The sequence below is a fragment of the Beta vulgaris genome, chromosome 1 (assembly GCF_026745355.1).
Source record: "Beta vulgaris subsp. vulgaris cultivar EL10 chromosome 1, EL10.2, whole genome shotgun sequence".
In the NCBI taxonomy this organism is placed as follows: domain Eukaryota; kingdom Viridiplantae; phylum Streptophyta; class Magnoliopsida; order Caryophyllales; family Amaranthaceae; genus Beta; species Beta vulgaris.
Window position 1 is genome coordinate 60871380 of NC_079202.1, and position 20146 is coordinate 60891525.

General features: G+C 36.9%; 2 protein-coding genes across 4 annotated transcripts; one reads left to right on the forward strand and one right to left on the reverse strand.

Annotated features, from left to right (window-relative positions):
• Positions 1-260: 260 nt before the first annotated feature.
• Positions 261-15317, forward strand: LOC104883992 (protein REDUCED CHLOROPLAST COVERAGE 1). 2 transcript variants are annotated; one of them, XM_048635199.2, is made up of 26 exons: positions 261-458; positions 643-754; positions 869-930; positions 2019-2111; positions 2263-2335; positions 2481-2852; positions 3394-3461; positions 4064-4195; positions 4777-4818; positions 4952-5476; positions 5560-5717; positions 5913-6420; positions 6511-6573; positions 6670-6771; positions 7266-7580; positions 8525-8617; positions 8731-8832; positions 8949-9053; positions 9252-9385; positions 10383-10566; positions 11134-11265; positions 11521-11633; positions 12008-12098; positions 12659-13591; positions 13637-14899; positions 15049-15317. In XM_048635199.2, exons 2-25 carry the CDS (start codon positions 694-696, stop codon positions 14738-14740), a joined length of 5565 nt encoding a protein of 1854 aa, XP_048491156.1. In that variant the 5' UTR covers positions 261-458; positions 643-693; the 3' UTR covers positions 14741-14899; positions 15049-15317. The 2 variants fall into 2 exon arrangements, with proteins under 2 accessions (XP_048491156.1, XP_010666903.1); XM_010668601.4 differs by having other exon boundaries at positions 12659-14899.
• Positions 15047-20130, reverse strand: LOC104884110 (cytochrome b561 and DOMON domain-containing protein At3g61750). Of its 2 annotated transcripts, none has more exons than XM_010668796.4 (4): positions 18715-20130; positions 17185-17581; positions 16305-16594; positions 15047-16057 (listed from the first exon to the last, which is right to left on the reverse strand). In XM_010668796.4, the coding sequence occupies exons 1-4, from the start codon at positions 18961-18963 to the stop codon at positions 15788-15790; spliced, it is 1206 nt and encodes a 401-aa protein (XP_010667098.2). In that variant the 5' UTR covers positions 18964-20130; the 3' UTR covers positions 15047-15787. The 2 variants fall into 2 exon arrangements, with proteins under 2 accessions (XP_010667098.2, XP_010667029.2); XM_010668727.4 differs by having other exon boundaries at positions 16305-16600.
• Between the last annotated feature and the right edge of the window lie 16 nt (positions 20131-20146).

The window sequence follows — 20146 nt, forward strand, 5'->3', positions numbered from 1 at the left end:
AAATTCTACAATCTCATGAAAAAACATGACAAGTGGTAATGTCCAAATTATAAAACATCTCAAAAATTGCGCACAAAAAATTAGTAGCATAATTTATATCCTTATATTAGTTATATAATATCAAGAAGTAATATTTATATTACTATGTGGAAGGCAGAAAAATTGGGCACATAATGCCAATTTATCTGACCATTTAATCTCCACCCTTCCTTCCTTATCATACTCACCTCCTCTGTTTTCAATCTCTTTATTACACTTATTTAACTCCCTTCTTTCTCTCTCCCTTCATTTTTTTTCTTCTCTCCCTCTTTCAAAATTGATTTAATGTTCATTTTGTTTTTCATATTTACAATTTCAGCTACTTCTTGAATATTCACCTTATCTTACTATTTAGCTTTTAATGGTGCACTGAAGAACTGCTCTATTTTGCACTTTTTTTTTGGAATTTGTACTTGCAGGTATATAATTTATTCTGAAAAGACATATATAATAATTATAATTATGTCAGAAAACACTGAATTTCACATATTTATGAATTACCCATTTGCTTAAATCTCTTTAATTTTCTTTTAATTACTGAAAATTATGAACTTACATTGTAAATTTTGAAACTAATTATATTATTTAATTTTTATTTGACAGGAGTAATTTTAAGAGCTTTGTTTGTTTAAATTAAGCAAAGAAAAGAGTTCAATGGCACCCAAGAATGGAAAGGGAAAGAGCAAGGGAGACAAGAAGAAGAAAGAAGAGAAAAGTAATGTTTTTTATTTTATATATGTAATTATTATAATAAATTAATATTAAGAATTTGATAATTATATTGTATTTTTTGATTACATATACTAATATTATTATTATTGTTGTGCAGTTCTTCCTGTTGTTATGGATATAACAGTGACCCTTCCTGATGAAACAAGTGTAGTTTTGAAGGTTTTATAATATTTCTTCCTAATTTTTTTCATAATTTAATTGTAATTCTGCCTATGAAAAACAGAGCACTCTGTTTCTTCATTGGTAGTTTGCTTAAGTAGTGCTTGTTTTCGACTTGTTATTTATTAGTAAGTAATAAATCAATTATATTGAATATTCTTATTATAAAAACAATCGAAACTTGTATTTGTTTATTAGTCTAGAGATAGTTGTCATATTATCAGTTTAAATTATATCGGTAATTACTTTTCTAACACTAATGTAACTAGTATTATACGTGTTTTTGCGAATTCTCTATTATTTGAAAAAAACAAGTCTCATTTCATTAGAAGTTTTATTGGTTTAGTAAGTACACCATTCACAAGAGCATACATGATACATGGTCCAATTTCAGTGAGTTGTATCTGCACATATGTTCAAGAGTAGAAACTAAGTATTTATAGTTCAAGACCAAAGTGGTAGGTGTCATTTTCCTCATTGGTTGATATCAAATCTTTGGTGAAACTTTTGCATTTAAAATTCCACAGTAGATGTTTGGCCAGGTCATCTCTTATTTATTCTATGTATATGATGTCAATCAACATGAAAGAACTTGCTTTAACTATGGAATACAAGGAGTTATGAATAAAGAAAAAAAAAGAGACATGTATATGCCTTACATTTTGAGTGAAAGAACATAACAATATGCAAGGTAAGAATTTTGCATGCTTTCTCAAAGAAAACATGCATGATTAGATAATAATAGTGCTTTTAATCTGAAAATTCATATCGACATGTTTAAGAAGAATCCATCTATTTACATAAGAGAATAAGGAACACATGCGGTCAGTATGCACTAGAATTTGTTACTTTTTCCACGCAACTACTTAGTTGTCGTAATATTTTAAACATGAAAGGTTATATTAAATTCTAAACATGCCGTGTAAAAGTAAGCAGGTTATGTGCAACACGCAATTCATGTAAATTTCAACTAAATTAAGAGAATTTTTGTTCACAGTCTTTTTCATCCATCTAAACTTATTTCTTTGCAGTTTTCTTCCATTCTACGCGTGTGCTTGCTAACCTACTCAATTTCACTTATCATATAGGGAATATCCACAGACAGAATCATCGACGTTCGAAAACTTCTCTCAGTGAATACAATGACTTGCAATATCACCAACTTCTCCTTGTCACACGAGGTTTGCTAACCATTCATTTTTAACACTATGACTCATCTAATTTGCAAAAATACCCCACACAATTTCTAAATATTTTCCCCTCTCACATTTTTTTTGCTAAAAAGAGTAAAATAGAATTTACATATTTTTGGTATTGTCTATAAATATGCAGATTAGGGGCCCACGTCTAAAAGACACGGTGGACGTTGCAGCTCTTAAACCCTGCAATATTACATTGGTTGAAGGTAAAATCCCCAATCCACAAAACGACGACGCTTTATCTTATCACCTCGTCAGAAAAAAAACACTCTTCAATTAGAAACAAAAAAACAAAAACGTTGCCGTTTTATCTCTTCACACTCTCTCTCACTATCTTCATATTAATTACAGAGGCGTACGATAAGGAAAGTGCAGCGGCGCACGTTAGAAGGCTACTGGACATTGTAGCATGCACAACGAGTTTTGGTCCATCTGCTGGGAGCAAAGAAGGAAACAAAACTGAGGAAGTTAAAAATGCGCGGGGTGCGCAGGATAAGAGTTCGTCGGCGAAAAAATCCGGCAGTAAGTCGAATAACGGTAAACAATCGCCGGCAACGACGGAAGATTCCGCCGGAAAATGTTCAAATGCGACGATTTTATCTCCGTCGAAAGATGATATTTCGATGATGATTGATGGAGAAGGAGAGACGAATAATTCTTGCCCTAAGCTTGGAAGTTTCTATGAGTTCTTCTCTCTCGCTCATCTCTCTCCTCCTCTTCAGTGTATTGCATCTTTTTCTCTCTCCTCTGTGAATTTCGTTATTATGTGTGTGGTTTTAGGTTCGGCGTAAAACATTTTCGTGGAAAAATTTTCATTTACTTTCAATTTTGCGTTGCTTGATTTGCAAGAGAGTGTAAAATCATTTTCTCTTCAAAATAAAGGGAAAACTGTTTTCCTCGCTTTTTCCTTGTCTCTCCTGCACACTCCTCTCACTATGGCACTACCTCCTTATCATTTTTGTTACATAGAATCAAACGACAGAAAACTAATGTTGGAATCGTGTTTTCCAGTGTAAATTATGTTCCATACAAATCATTTTCCATTAAAAATGTTCTATACGCAACCAAATGGAGCCTTAGTATTTTAGATATGATTAAATTTTTGGATTGTAATGTAAATATTACTAATTACTAGGTAATGGTTGATTATAATTTATAATCTCTCGTATGACGGTTTATGTTAGCTGACCCCGAGTCATTTAGGAATTTAAGGCTTTGTTTTTGTTGTTGTTGGAATGTAATGTTTGATTTTGTGATGTTGTAGTCATTCGGAGGGCTTCAAGGCAGACTGATGATCAGATTTTAGAGGATGATCATCTATTTTTCCTAGATGTAAGTTTGATAAAGTTTATTGTGTTTAATTATGCTATGTTGGTGCTTGATTTTGTGTAATTGTGGAAAATCACTTGATTGTCAGCTAGTTTAGCAGGTAAGAATATAGGAGATGATAATGCGCTTAGGTAAAAGTCCTGAATTATTGTATGGCTTCGTATGAATTAAGAAAAAAATTGTGATATTTGAAAGTAATGTAACTTAAGAAGAATTTTTTAATCAAAATTTTGGTTAGAAAATAAGAGTTTGAAATTAAATGAGGTGGTAGTTTCTCACCACAGATTTGGGTCATAGATTTAGAAATATGGTGATAAAGAGTGAAAGAAGTATATGTTACAGGATGAATCATGTCAAAATTGATTTTTGTCAAATCTTAGAAGTCAAATCAGGAAGTTTAGTAGCATAAGAATCATCAATGTTCTTTTTTGTTGTTTAAGGAGAGACTCTGTGGACGACAATAGAAGATATTTCTTCGTTCATGCAACCAATACATCTTTTGGGATTAAGGCTTTGGATTGTTGCTGTGTATTTTCTATGGAGAGGCTTTCTTATTCAATTGTCCCGGTTTATGAGGCATTGACACTGATTTGGGATTTATGCAGGTTAAGCTGTGCAATGGCAAGCTGGTTCTTGTTGAGGTTTGCAAGCGTGGATTCATCAGTATTGGGAAGCATCGTGTCCTCAGTCACAACCTTGTTGATCTGCTTAGACAACTTAGTAGAGCTTTCGATAGTGTGAGTTACTTCTTGTTCTTATGAGTATTTAAATTTTCGTGTGTTTCAAGAATGCTTACCGGAAGTCTATGCATTCTTATATTCAACTCATGGATCGTTGTTTTTGGAACAGTGAGATAAGTTTGAAGATATCGTCACCATTGTTAAATGTTTCTAGTAATTTTCCTTGTAGCGTATGTGATGCTAGTCGCTAGACATAAGCTTCTTTAAATTTGGTGGGCAGAAATAACTTAAATGCACTTTTTTTTTCCTATTTTCATTTGTATCTTACGGTCTTTTTTTCATTTCAACTATGGAACGAATTTTCCCTGTGTCAACAGTTTCAAAATCATTAACATAAAGTCATAAGCAAAGATCAGACCTTGAGCACCTTTTTATGGAAATTCAAGGTTTGGTTGGAGAGTATTTTCAGTAATAAGGCTTATTGTTGCTTTTACTTTTCAGCTTCCTTCCTCTATCATATACTTAGAGGAAACAGGTTTAGGTTGAAGTATATCTCTTTGTAGAATTCAGTGCCATATTACTATGTTCTTTCTGCTGTAAAATAATTACTTATGTTTGCTTGTTGTTTAAATTTGTAGGCTTATGATGAGCTCATGAAAGCATTCTCAGAGCGCAACAAGGTACCCAGTTGTCTTTACTTTCTGTTGGCTGTTGCCTCCGAAATTGAGTTTCTTTAGATGAACACAGTCCTGCATCCTTCCAGATTCAACCTGTGTTCCTTCAATTTTTAATCAGCTTCTCTTGACATTGCAGTTTGGTAATCTACCATATGGCTTCAGAGCCAACACGTGGCTCATTCCTCCATCTGCAACACATTCACTTTCGACATTTCCCGCTCTTCCTGTTGAGGACGAAACTTGGTGTGGCAATGGTGGTGGCTGGGGGAGAGATGGAAAAAGTGATATGATACCTTGGGCAAATGAATTCCGCTTTGTTGCATCAATGCCTTGCAAGACTCCTGAAGAGAGACAAATACGAGATAGAAAAGCTTTTCTCATTCATAGTTTGTTTGTAGATGTGGCAATTTTTAGGGCAATTTCTACCTTGCAACATGTAATTGAGAAAAAGAGAGTGACTCATACAGCTGCAAATGATGAGATTATTCATGCTGAGATAGTTGGTGATCTGCATATCACTGTCATGAAGGACGTCTCTCTTGCAAGCTGTAAGCTAGACACTAAGATTGATGGGCTTCATGCCACCGGTTTGGATCAGAGGGCTCTAACAGAGAGAAACTTGCTGAAAGGGATAACAGCTGATGAGAATACTGCTGCTCATGTATGATTAAAATATTAAGAGCTCAAATTTTTTGGTTGATTGAAGAGTAAGTTGTCTAACAGAAGTTTCTGCTTTTATTGCAGGATATCAGCAGTTTAGGCTCTATAAACTTGAGGTATGCTGGTTACGTCGTCACAGTGAAGGTTGAAGTCAAAGACGATACACCTGTCGATTCATTGTCACCTAGCATAGAAACTTTTGATCAGCCTGAAGGTGGTGCTAATGCACTCAATATTAACAGGTCACCATCTCTGATTTGCTAACTTGAGTTTCAGCTGTTGAATATGGTTTTTATTTTCTTTTTTTGGGGTGTCATTGGGACTCTAGACTATGTTCCTTTCTTTCCCGTGTTCTAATTATTTTGTGGGTAAATACCAACATAAAAACTTCCTAACTATTCAGTGATTGACCGTCTGTTTCCAAAATTTCATTGCAGTTTAAGACTACTACTTCATAAAGTAGCAGCCACAGACCATCACAAATGGGAAACCCAATCAGAACAGTATGATGCTCGAAGACTCAGCACATCTCAAGCTTTTGTGGAAAAACTATTGGAAGAGAGTCTTGCAAAGCTTCAGGAAGAGAACACGAAGGAAGACAATTTTGTAAGATGGGAGCTAGGAGCATGTTGGATTCAACATCTTCAGGACCAAAAAAGTACAGAGAAAGACAAGAAACCCTCTGCTCAAAAGGCTAAGAATGAGATGAAGGTTGAAGGTCTAGGAACACCCCTTAAATCCCTCAGGAACAAGAAATCAGAAGGAATTTCTCAAGCTCATCCTGATAATTCACTGTCAAATTCAAGCAGTGCTGATGTTGTGTCATCATCTACCGAAGCACAGTCCGGCACCACTCAAATTGACAGTGAGCCTGCACTCAAAACTATTTTGTCGGATACAGCTTTTACTCGTTTAAAAGAATCAGATACAGGATTGCACCAGAAGGTAGTTGTTCTAGGAACTCAGTAGAGGATATTCTTCATATGTTAATGCTTTCGGAGTACTTACTGAATTATTGCAAATGTTTGGTTGCAGTCTTTGCAAGAACTAATTGACCTCTCCCAGAAATATTATGATGAAGTTGCTCTACCTAAGCTGGTATTGTAGAATTATCATATACTCGTATAATATTCAATGAAGTTTTCTGCTCATAAGACAGCATTACAACTCGTACAATCTCCTATTATATTGCAGGTTGCAGATTTTGGCTCATTAGAACTCTCACCTGTTGATGGGCGAACATTGACTGATTTTATGCATACAAGAGGTCTTCGGATGCGTTCTCTTGGGCGTGTTGTAAGCTCTGATCCAACCTATCATGATTCATTGATAATTGCCTGATGAACAAAACATTCAAGTACAAATAACCAGGATGCTAAGAGATAATTTTACTGCAAAACCTCAAATAAACCTAATAATGGTGAATTTTTTAATTAAATCGTCTAGAAAAGGAAAATTGGACGAGAATTAGCTTCAGTTTTTACTTGGTGCAGCAAACAACACCATGTATATGAATTATTTTTTTAAGACCAAGTATTAGCTTGGTGTTGACCGCGAGACAATGATAGCCAGATATCACAGGTTCTTGTGGAATCTACATTTCTTGAATGTTGTTAGTTTATGCACTTATTTTAGTACTTGGTATTAGGAAAAATAGATAATTGAGTCGTCCTGTCTGCTGGACCAAATGAGTAGTTTGGGTTAATATTAGGTATTTCCTCTGCCCCAAAAAGTCATAATCTCTGCAATTCAGGCAAGCCTGTCTGATGCATATTTCATTCTTTGATCAGGTGAAGTTGTCAGAAAAGCTGTCTCATGTTCAGTCTCTCTGTATCCATGAGATGATTGTTCGAGCTTATAAGCACATAATCCAAGCAGTGATTGCTTCTGTTGGTACTGATGATGTGGCACTGACCGTTGCTTCAGCTTTGAATTTAATGTTGGGGGTTCCTGATACTGGTAATTCAGACAAGTCATTCAATGTCCATCCCCTGATATGGAGATGGTTGGAGTTCTTCTTGATGAAGCGATATGACTGGGATATCAATGGTTTTAACTTCAAAGATTTGAGAAAGTTTGCCATTCTACGTGGACTTTGTCAAAAGGTAAGTAGTCACAACTCGGGATTCAATTTTGATTAAGGACACGCTGCTATCTGACAAAACATTCATACAATAGCTGATTTTTCTAAATAGTTAGTTGTAATTAAATCTATTTTGCTGCTGTATAAACTTCACCTTCATTAAAGATCTTAAACATTTCTTTCGAGCAGCCACTGTTTTTCACTAAAAATTCTATACTTTTTTCAAACATTTTTGGTCATGATTTTGAAATGATTAAAGTTAGAATGACGAATGATGGCGGTAAAGAGCAATGAAAAACTGGCCCGGCTTTTGCTTGTAGCAGGACTGGAATCAGCATCCCCTGCCCACTACCTAGATCCGCCTTTGTCTGCCATGTTCTTGAAAGACTTCCTTAATGGTAGTGGTTGTTAACAATGATAAGATACTGAACTCTTTCCAATCAGGGAACAAGGCATAGCAAGTTACTTGCTTGGGATGGCTGTTTGAGAGAGGTCGACAGAGTGGAACAATTATAAATGGCTAGCTTGAGCTTGGGCTGGCTGTTTTAATTGACCAAGTTTATTCGTGCCCTTTTTTAGTTCCCTTAATGAGAGTGCACAGTTGCAAGTTTTGCTTATAGTATGCTGGGTCCTGCAATAACCATATAACCCAGTGATGATCCATTGATCAACTTCCAAAGGTAAAGATATATGCTGTGGCATAGCTTAACCCCTAATTAGCGAAGATTGGCTGGATATCTTCCTGCCACATAATCATTTCTCTGAATTCCAAAAATTGCATCAAGTTGGGTTCGGGGTAATACTTACTTAAAAACGCCTATTTTAAAGTGAAAGAACGAACAGAATAGCCACAACATCTAGGCACACATGACTTATGCTATGTTGTTATGTGCTAAGCAATCATATTGATCTGTATATGTTGTATTGATACACAACATGGAGTGACCATATCTTAATCATTTTCAGGCGGGTCTCGAATTAGTTCCGAGGGATTATGATATGAATTCTCCCAATCCTTTCCGTAAAACAGATGTTGTCAGCCTGATACCTGTTCACAAGGTGAGAATTAAATAATATCAACTTGGCGGGTTTCATGCAGAGAAGAAAATATATCATCTTGTATGCTGTCTGAGGCTGAAAAATTGAAATGTTAGCAATGTTACTTCCTGCAGCAAGCAGCATGCTCATCAGCTGATGGTAGACAACTTTTGGAGTCATCAAAAACAGCTTTGGATAAAGGAAAGCTTGAAGATGCAGTTAATTATGGGACAAAGGTCTCTGATTTTTTTATTTTTATTGGTTGTACATGTGAATATGTTATTCGCATTTTCAAATATAAATTTACTCCTGAAAATTGGCTTAAGCCTTAAGATGCTTTTGTTTATTACAGGCTCTAGCGAAGCTGGTAGCAGTTTGTGGTCCGTATCATCGGATGACTGCAGGAGCTTACAGTCTCCTTGCTGTGGTCTTGTATCATACTGGAGATTTTAATCAGGTTCGTGTCACATTTTCATATATGGCGAGTTGACACTTTACGCCTTAATGAATCTGTCAAAACCATTGCTGTTGAGTTGACAGTGATATGAAGTCATTCGTATCCATAACAATGCAATGCTTTTACATGTTCAGCTAATCAGCTTTAGTGCATCCAATTCATGTTTTATTTGACTTAACCAAGACAATTGAATCGCAGGCTACAATTTACCAGCAAAAAGCCTTGGACATCAACGAGAGGGAATTGGGACTCGATCATCCTGACACGATGAAAAGCTACGGAGATTTAGCTGTGTTCTATTACCGGCTTCAGCATACAGAGCTGGCTCTCAAGTACGGATTCTTTTAGAAATTGTAGTTCCTTGAGCTTTCCAGTATTCCTTTTGTCTCCAGATTCTGTGATATGACTAGTTTTTGTTTGTATAAAAGAAATCATCAGCTGCTTTCAAATATGGACATGTTTTTGCTGATTGATAAGTCTCTTCGTGAATCAGTGGTTTCATGGAACTTTAACCTGAATATCTCACATATTAGATTGATTCTGTTTCTGCTACTGAAAAGAACCTGCTGAAATTGTTTTTCTCGTGTTGTTGTGTAGATAAGAAGTTCAGCATTTCTTTGATTGTGCTCTTCACTTCTTTAGTCTTCTTCCCGTATTATGGTTCTCTTGTGAAGATCTGTGACACTAATAATATAATTTTCTAATTGTCAATGCTCTTCTAGTTTTTCCTTATTGGACCTTGATTCCCATTTTTTTGCATGTGTTATCATCCCCAGATTAACCTACCTATGTTGTAATTTGCCTTCAGATTCAAAAGTATTATGGGTGATTCTCCTTAGCCTTTCTTGTGCATTGCAAAAAGGATTGACTGTGATTGTTGAATCCACAATATTAAAGGGTTTTTCTTGATGGACTCTGCCGAATCTTCTTTTCAAATGCATGGTAACTGAGGATAGGGTGGAATTACTACGCTTTTTGACAAATACTGAAAAACTTAGGCGAGTTGTTTAAAGAGTGTGGCTTCCACACTTAGGATCATGGCTTTTGCTGCTTATAATTTTCAACTCTATTCTTTTACATGCATATCAGCATATAATGCACATTCTCTCTCTTTACATGCATATCAGCATATAATACACACTCTCTCTCTTCCCTAAGATACTTGAACTGGATTAGGGAGTATTACTTTTGGTAATGTTTAAAGAGATTTGTGGTTATTGCGCATCTGCACTCTTCAATTCAACCAGATAAGTGCAAGATGCTACCTCTTCTGCACCCTAAACTCACAAAAAGTCGACTAAATATTAAATGTGTTTTTTCCTCTCCCAGGTATGTGAAGCGCGCGTTATATCTACTACATCTCACATGTGGTCCATCACATCCGAATACAGCTGCCACATATATAAATGTGGCTATGATGGAGGAAGGCCTTGGAAATGTACATGTTGCCCTTAGATACCTCCACAAGGCTCTGAAGTGTAATCAAAGGTTATTAGGACCAGACCACATTCAGGTTATTTTCTTTGTGTTTCCTTTCTTTATTCTTCATTCTAGTATGTTTCCTTTTTGAAGTATTGGTATATAATACCTCTTACTATTGTGTTGTGAACTAGTAATACAATTGTCTCTAATACAAGAAGAAGGAGCTCTGGGGTCCTAGCTTTAGTAGGGTTTTGTTCATCACTTGCTTAAGTCTTGCATGTATGAAGTCCAACCTCTGGCATCCTTTTAATTACCTTCTTTCTGCATCTCGGGGAATTGTTCCTTTTGACATGGTGAAGCAGCTTCTATTATTGAGAAGTTCATCTGTGGTAGACCCTGACATTGTGAAGCAGATCCTTCTCTATATAATGTACAATAAGCTACAGTGAAGAATCTTAATATTATCACTTCATATATCCTTTCCCATGAAACGAAATAGTCTAAGTCTACTACAATTCACCAATATAATATGTAATTGCCTTTTCAAAACTACTTTCTTTGAATTCATTAGCACAAGGCACAACTTCCTCTTCCCCATCTTTCTCTTTTTCTCTGCTTCCAACATTTAGACTAACCTTTTAAGTCAATTTTTCTCCAGACAGCAGCAAGTTATCATGCCATCGCTATTGCACTTTCATTGATGGAAGCATATCCTTTAAGTGTTCAGCATGAGCAGACAACCTTGCAAATTCTTCGGGCTAAGCTAGGGCCTGATGATTTACGCACTCAGGTATGGTTCTTTCTTGTCCAAATGAAACTGAGGCTTGGTAAATGTTCTCTCCTGCTGACATGTAGCATGTGGATCTGTGAGTGCGTTGACAGAAAAGATTTCCGTAGAGAGATGCTTTTCTAGACCATAAATATCGTGAAAGAACTTGCTATAAGATTTTGTAGAAGCCTTGTGTTCTTTGAAGCATGAATTCCACATGAAATTATAATATTGTATTCTAGTGTCATGAGTGTGAATTTGTGATCCAATCTGCAGGATGCTGCTGCTTGGCTTGAATATTTTGAATCCAAGGCTTTTGAACAACAAGAAGCTGCAAGAAATGGGACTCGGAAACCTGATGCATCCATAGCAAGCAAAGGTCATCTCAGGTATATCCATGAAGTTATGAATCATAAATTGAAGAGATTTTCACTGATTGCCATGTAGTACATACTTATATTGTGCTTGGTCCCTTTCCTCTTGATACATCAGTGGCATCTGTACGTTCTATTTTTTTTTGTAATTTGACCTTGATGTTCCTTAGGAATTTGTACCAAACATGGGCTAAAATTTTAGTTATGTGTTATCTGTTAGAAGTATGTTCCAATGTGATATCTTATTTGATAAAATCTTGATCTAGATTTTATGTGAGACATTCCATGTGTGAGTGCCTGCTATCTTGCCATGTGATGATGTGAACAAAAGTCTGCTATGAAATATGCTATTCTCTGACTCAGACATAACTTTTTCTGTATATTGCCAGTGTTTCAGACTTGCTTGACTATATCAATCCCAGTCCTGATTCGAAAGGGAGAAACTCAATGTCAGTCAAGAGAAAAAGCTATTTTGTGAAGGTATTCAGCTTTCTTTATGCTTAAATTCCAGACTCCGCATATGAGTGATGTTAGCATCTGCTTTTGAGATGAAAATAATATGAGAGTTGCTTATTGAGCAGGTTATATTCTCATTATCTACTTTGACTGGCTGTCCCAGTAGGCTTTGTTTCATTTTTACTAAATTTGAGACAAATGTAGAAATGTTCTTCAGATTTTATTGTAATACAGACTCTCTTTGTACTTGCATATGAAACCAAAAGGGTGATACTGTGGTTACAAATCTGTGGATCATACTTAGTCATGCAGGATATCTAACTGCTCATCTGTAGTGAATAATATCTTTGGAAAATCACTCGAAAAGAAAATTCTCTGGAAATCACATATATGGGAATGAAAATGATTTTGGGTTGCCAAACCTGGCCATGTTTATGTTCACATAGCCTGTGGCGATTGGGTATGAAGAATTGAAACATGGACCAAGACATTTAGTTTTCCCCAAAAGCTTGACTGTGTTCTTATATGTCGTTCATCTTCATCTTCACAGGTCACCTCTCATTAAACTTCTTTAAAATGTACAGGTCCAAGAGAAAGCAAATCAGGCTTCCATCAAACCCAGCTCCGAGGGTTCTCCCAAAGACACAAACCCAATTGTTTCTGATGGTGATAATGAACCTGAAGGTATTAGTAGTGAAGCTGAGTCTGATGCTATCTCTGATACAACAAAATTGGTAGATAGCACTATAGAGCCTGTTCATCCCGTTGTACCTGTCCCGGAACCTGTCCAAGTGAAGCAGCCAATCACTCCCAGTAAAGTCTCACCTGAGACCAATATTGAAGCTGAAGATGGGTGGCAGCCTGTTCAACGGCCAAGATCAGCTGGGGGACATGGTCGTCGAGTTAGACAGAGACGTGCAACAATTGGCAAAGTATATGGCTACCAGAAGAAAGAAGTAGTTGACACTGATCCAGCCAGACTAAATAATTCTCTCCAAAATACCAACTATTATGTGTTGAAGAAACGTGCATTGTCACCAGCTAGCTACACAGATCAACATAGTGCTAAAAATGCCTCCCAAGTCAGCAAATTTGGGCGACGAATTGTCAAAGCTGTGACTTACAGGGTGAAGTCCGTGCCTTCTTCTGCCAAAGGTGAATCTAAGGAGGTCTCTGTCAAAGAAAGTGAATCTGGACAAAATCTTGAGAAGCCCACAATAGTTAGGCTGGGGAAATCTCCTTCCTATAAGGATGTTGCACTTGCACCGCCAGGGACTATCTCTAAACTGCAAGCCAGTGTTCCCGAAGATGATAGTCCAAATGAGACTAAGGTTGCTGTAGAGAACTGTGAAGATGCTGTGGGTAATGATTTGAGAAAAAATGTCGTATCTGAAAAGGCAGATGTCGTGGTAGAGAACGTTAAAGAGATTGACGAGTGTGCTCCATCAGCTTCCAAAGAATCCTCTCCAGGTCATCAGGATATGGAAGACAATTACTCAGATGGTGTAGCAAGAAATATTGGTACTTCTGGGGGTGTGTCTTCTACTGTTGACAAGGCCGACAGTGATACAATTGACATCCATGAAGTGGTACCTGAGAATGTACCCGTAAACACCGCAACAACGAATTTAGCAAGTTCTTCAAAAGATGTGAAGTTCGAATTGGACATAGCTTGTGGTTCTCAAACAGAAGATAGCGGAGCATCTCCCTTGCAAGGAGAGGAACATTTGGAGGACAAACCGATGGTTACAAATTCGAGTGATGCGCAAGATATTCCCAGCAAGAAGTTGTCAGCTTCTGCTGCCCCATTTAGCCCATCACCAGCCATTGCGCGCTCTGCTCCCTTGCCTTTGAACATGAATCTTCCTTCTGGTCGAGGTGCAGTTCCAGGTGTAGGTCCTTGGCCAATGAACATGACTCTCCATCATGCATACCCATCTCCACCACATACACCAAATATGATACAACCAGTGCCTTTCATGTACCCTCCTTACAGTCAGGCTCAGCCTATACCACCAAATAATTTTTCTCCAAATGGCAATCATTTTCATCGCAATCATTATGCATGGCAATGCAACATCAGAGCCACTACACCAGAGTTTATTCCCAGCACCATTTGGCCTGGTTGCCGCCCGGTCGAGTTCTCTGTAATTTCACCTGTGGCTGAACCAATCTGTGAACTTATATCAGAGCAAAGGGCCCAATCTCCCAGTTCTGAGTGCAGCCAAGGTTTGGCCCCTCTTCTGCCTGATGATATCGGTAGTGTGGAGGAGGCAAAGAAAGAATTGGTGGTTCCCATGCCAGAAGTGGTACCTGATGCAGATAAATTAGCTTGGATTGGAGTGGAGAATGAGAAACAGAAAGAGGATCCTACTTCGTGTTTGGATAATGAGGGGACAACACCAGTACATGGTGACAGTCCCAAGGAGAAGTCCGAGGAGAATGCGGAGGTTACTAGGTCTAATCATCACGTGGATGATGATGAAAGAACTTTCAACATACTAATTCGAGGAAAACGAAACCGAAAGCAAACTCTTAGAGTGCCGATAAGTTTGCTTAGAAGACCTCATTGTTCACAGTCGTTTAAAGTTGCATACAGCAGAGTTGTTCGAGACAGTGAAACTTCTAGGCCCTTATCATCTTGTGAAAGTAATCTAGCAACATGAGTAAATTGTTGGTATTCACTACTGATTTGGGAGAAGGGTTATAGGAAAATATATATTCCTTCTTCCTATATGCATCATAAGTGTCAGATACCTTGAGCCTTACAGGTCTTTTCGTACTAGCATTGCAATTGGACTCGAAATATTTTTCAGAGGTTAAAGGTTAGTTCTCTAAACTCAAATGTCTGTCATTTACTTTCTTATTTATCTCATACAATCAGAGCTCATCTGCTGATTTACCAGAAAGTTGAACCTTTTGGCTCTGATTTCTGTGTAGTGATTACTGGTTTGTTTCTTCTTTTTACCCGCAGGTCTATATTGGAAGACAAGTTAAGGAGCGAGGTGACTTTTTCTCTTCCTCCAAAAAGAAGGAATGCTCAAAAACCTGATATATATCGAAGATTTGAAAATCACGAATTTTGATTCGCAGAATGCACACACAAATTTGGTTATGGTTATTGCAAGGCATTGATAGTGATTAGTACAAATGTACAATTTTGTTCTACTGTGTATACTGAGTACTGACTGCTTCAGCTGTTTTATTGACGAGGTATTGACATTTTGCTTCTCTTCCAGCCAATTTACTAGTTTCTCCTTCCCCCACCATCATCTTTTTTTAAATTTATGACTTTATACCATATCATTAAAGTTGCATTGCCTTATAGATGAGAAAAGTGCAAGTATTTCTTCCTTAATTTCACAGCAGATGTTTCGCCTGGTTCTTAAAACCCCTGTTACATTTCCTTTTTACAAATTTCTAGTCTTAGCAACATGTATAACGAAAGAAATAGAAAAAACCTTAAATTTCATAGGGGGCAAAAAAGAAACACAGTGATATTTACACAACCACTCGCAGGTCTTTCGAACTTCCTAGCAACTGAAACCTGGCAATTTGAGGTGAAAGAGTCATCCTTATCAGTTCTCCCATTGAGTTAAATAGTTCAGACTTCCCAAAATTGTGAGCATAGTTTTGATAGAAGATTCTGATGAAAATCCAGAGACTCTCACTCCAAATGCCAGGGTACAACTAAATTCCAAAGCTTGGAAAAGTTAACTCATTTGGTAAGCTGGAGGTTGAGGTGGCTTCTCTGAGCGTCTTAGCATGGACAAAGCCTGTAAAACAATTACTGTAACAATAATGAAACCAAGTAGGAATCCGTATCCTATCTTCCAGTCTGAACCAGCACCCCCAACTTGAATCCCCAGCACGATATTTAGTGCTCCAAAGAAGAGGGTAATGACTCCGAACCAACGATGATATGCAGCCCAAAGCCTGCGCATCTTCGATTCCTTGCCCGGCCTTATGAAGAATGCCAATACCTGTGAAATGTCATAATTGGAATATATTAATATGCCTATTTTTTCTTCCATAAGGCAAAACCCAGAAAGTTCAGCAAATTGAAAACGGGTGTAGAAGCCGTGAATATTACTTCCTCTTTGAAGAATTCATAGTCTCATTGTTCCAATCTCTCATGGTACGGATATGACATGATTTTACAGAAATGTCCTTTACAGTAATCGTGTTATCTTAATTCTAGACCTATTGAGTGTGTTATATTTGTTTTACCTGCATAATGCTCAGGGTGAGAGCAAAATACCCAATGCCTCTATGTGCAGCAATATCTGGATGGATACGATCATAAAGTGTTTGCCCAACCATTACTCCCGCCACTATGATGAGAAACCCTATAAACTGAATAACAGTGTGTAGATAATACCACAGAGGCTCCTTGTGCTTCAGAAACCTAGCCACTATAGCCCCACAAGGAAGAAAAAGTCCCCAGCCAAGCATACCCAATAATCCATGGCTCCTTTTCATCTTGTCGAGACCTCCGCCGTCACTTGCAGCAGCGGGACCTGATACTTTAGCAAAAGATTTATAAGTTGGTTTAACCCCAAGTATCAATTAAACTGAATAACAGTAGACTTAAACTGAACAGCTTTTTAGGCTGATCCGACCAAACTTGTTCCCAACCTTAGTAAAGTGTTTGGATGTTATGCATTCTCATCCATATTAGGTTTTACTTTAGGATCCATATTAGGTTTTACTTTAGGTTCATGTTTACAGTCAGATTTGAGTTTAATTTTTCGCTTGTAAGTTGTAACTAAGATTAGGTTTTAGTTACTATGTCCAACAATTTCTGATTAGTGATCTAGTTGATAGTTTCGAAAATTTTGAGATATGTTATCCGTGTTGGATCTTGGACATTCCAACACGGTTCTAAACTTGATAGTCCATGTGTAACAAATATCATGCGACATTACTCGAAAGTACAAGTTCTAATACTTGGACATGTATCTGTATTCGATACTAAAGCCGAGTCTGGGTTACGAAGAGTATAAGTAACATAAAATTTCTGAGATCCCTTAAAAATCCAAAAACTGGAGCATTTGAACCTTAGATGTGAATGTTTTCCACAGCATTGTTGAACGAGGAAAAAACTCACCAGTCGAGTAATCGATATATACGGTGGTTTTATCATCATGGACTGTTAGTTTGTGATTGAGGGGAAGTCTGCTTCCATAAGCTAGCAAAGTGGGCTGCTGTACAACAGGAGCATTGAACTGAAGCTGGAAACCTAAGTAAAGATTAGCTCCATTAAGTACCACAACAGGGGGAATGTCTGTCATATTGAGGTCCCCCTGTCCAGGAAGAACCTCATAAGACTTCCGACCTTTTAAGTAATACTGCTTGATCTTTGCATGCCCGGATTTGCTGATCCACCCTACCATGGCGCTCCCACCTACCATCAACCCGTCTTTCGAGAATCCGATCCCTACCCATCCTGCTGTATATAGTGCTGATAATACAATAGTTACTTTGTTATCGTTGCTCTGGTAATACTGCAATTAATTGGAAATGTCCAAACTTATTAAGGTACAGATACAGAAAATTGTCAGAGGTTTAAGTAACTCATATAGATTACAAATGGATTCGCTTAAAAAGATGTAGATGAGAAGAAGCCTAGTAAGAATTTCTAACTTAGAGACTAGTTAAGTTAGATTTGCAGTAAGATGGAGATGTGATGGTGAATATAATACACCTATTAAATGGAATATTGAGCAGAAAAGAAAGAAATATCACTGATATGATGAAGAAATACAAACTGAACTATTTGCTCAAAATAACCCAAACTTGTACCCCTAATTTTTTTTGGGTCCCCTTTCGAGGGACCCATGGTAAGATGAATTTCCTTTGGACGGTCCTCATACAGGGCCACTCACCCAGAGGCCCAACAAGTCCCAAACCCCACTCCCCTAACCCTCAACAATATTGAAATTTTTACTTCCACCAAGATTTGAACCTTGGTGAGCATGTAGGAGATGGGAAGCCATACCATTGGACCTAAGAGTCCTTGGTAACTTGAACCCCTAATTGTGCACGAATAATATAGGGATCGTATTATTTTACACATAATGATGATGGTTCATATTATTTTTAGCAACTTTCTATGAAAAAATAAAATAGTTGATATAGTTGAATCTTATTGGTGCATGTATAGATCGATATATCACTTTATTGACAAAAAAAAAAATCAAGCAAATTTGCTTCAAAACTTTAAAACGATATAGTCTTGCATGGTAGAACCGTAGAAGGTGTACGTTTTTATTTACACTTTGATACAAATTACCTCCTCTGTTCTAAATAGCAGGACACATGTAATTGTCTGCCAATTTTAAGCAATTGAGTAGAATTTTCATAAGTATCCTTCACTATCTAGACTTGTTACACTTCCAGGGTGAAGGGAAAATTTAAAGTTTATCTTTCTAAATTTGAAAAATACCATTCATGCACAACCTGAGATAAAGAACTAGCTAGCAAGTTACATGTTCCGCAACCATATTGATTTACGTTAACATAAATGATTCTATTTGATCCTCACTGTAAATGTCGTATGACTATTTTATCGATAAGAAGCCTCTTAGAAATCCTCACTATACCGCGAAAATAAGAACCAAGGAGAAACAATACTTACCCTCAAAACAAAAGTTTCCCAAACAGGATGACAACTGCTATAAGAAAGGTTTCCATATGGAGGAGGAAGAAAACTTGCTAAATCAATGCTGCAAAATTGTGATCTTCCATCTTGAACACCCACATTTGCTTCACTAACATCAGCTGCTGCATAAACTATAACAACACTTTGTTGCACTAGTGTAATTACTACTAAAACACACAAATATGAAACTATTATTACTGAACTTTGAGAACTCAATTTTGCCATCTTTTGATAGTGGTTATAATATGATTACAAAAGAAATGAAGAGTTAGAAGTTAAGGATTAGAGAGGAAGTAAGATTAAGAGATGTAAGATTGAAGAAGGTTGGGATGTTTTAGTCTCGTGTATTTGAAGTTATAACCTTTTTTTCTGTTATGATGTTGAAGTTGGGGTAAGGTAGTTGGTCGTTGCTGGTACAATCATCATTCCTGCTCTTTCTTGCTACAACAACATCTTACTTGTTTGATTTTTTCTGGGGACCCTACTAGGGTTTGTTGGTTATTGTACTACTTGTTTTTGTTATAAATTGTTTGATTGGATACAGAGTATAATCTTGTAGAGGATTGCAATATTAATGTTAGTTTCTTTCTTATAAAGAATGAAAGATTGTTGTGATTGGCTGTATCATGGAGTCGTGTCAAGACATTAATAGTCTCTTGGGAAAATTCCAGATCAAAAGTGTAGTCGGGCTTACAAAAGTCGAGAAATGGCACCAAATTAGCCAAATTTAGAATATATGCTTTTGTATGTGTATGAAGCCTGAAATATAGACTCCATAGGATGTATCATGTGGTCATATGATCTCCTTAAAAGTATATTTAATGGCCAATAACGAAATACAAGATGAGCTGTTTAGCTTTTACCTCAAAACATACAAAATATCCACTTTGGTGATCTTCTAAAACGTATCTAAAAACTCTCAATGCAAGAAGGTCTTATATAAAAACCATTATTGAGAGCGGATCCTAATCTATTTGATTAACATGGTTGTTTTCATCGTCATGTGAAGCATATTAGCATATATGCTTCACCTGTTTCTGATATGGGTGAATGGACAAATTAGGGCCTGTTCTCCTCAGCTTATTTTCAGTTCAGTTCAGTTCAGTTCAGTTCATTTCAGATCAGTTCAGATCAGTTCAGTTCAGATCACTTCAGTTCAGTTCAATTCAGTTCAGTTCAGCTCTTGACAATACTTTTACTCTCACATGTCACTATTCAGTTCAGTTCAGTTCAGATCAGTTTAGTTCAGTTCAGATCAGTTCAGTTCAGATCAGTTTAGTTCAGTTTAGTTCAGTTCAATTCAGTTAAGTTTAGTTCAGATCAGTTCAGTTCAGTTCAGTCCAGCTGTTTTATGTCGAAGAGAACAGACCCTTAATTAGAATTAATTTAAACACGATAAAGAGGAGTG

Coding starts and splice junctions, on each gene's coding strand:
- LOC104883992 (XM_010668601.4), top strand. CDS start 694: ATGGCACCCAAGAATGGAAAGGGAAAGAGCAAGGGAGACAAGAAGAAG. Junction 4,819..4,951: donor CATTCTCAGAGCGCAACAAG/GTACCCAGTTGT, acceptor TTGACATTGCAG/TTTGGTAATCTACCATATGG. Junction 5,477..5,559: donor ATGAGAATACTGCTGCTCAT/GTATGATTAAAA, acceptor CTTTTATTGCAG/GATATCAGCAGTTTAGGCTC.
- LOC104884110 (XM_010668727.4), bottom strand. CDS start 18,963: ATGGCAAAATTGAGTTCTCAAAGTTCAGTAATAATAGTTTCATATTTG. Junction 17,582..18,714: donor GGGAAACTTTTGTTTTGAGG/GTAAGTATTGTT, acceptor AATTAATTGCAG/TATTACCAGAGCAACGATAA. Junction 16,601..17,184: donor ATATATCGATTACTCGACTG/GTGAGTTTTTTC, acceptor CTTTTGCTAAAG/TATCAGGTCCCGCTGCTGCA.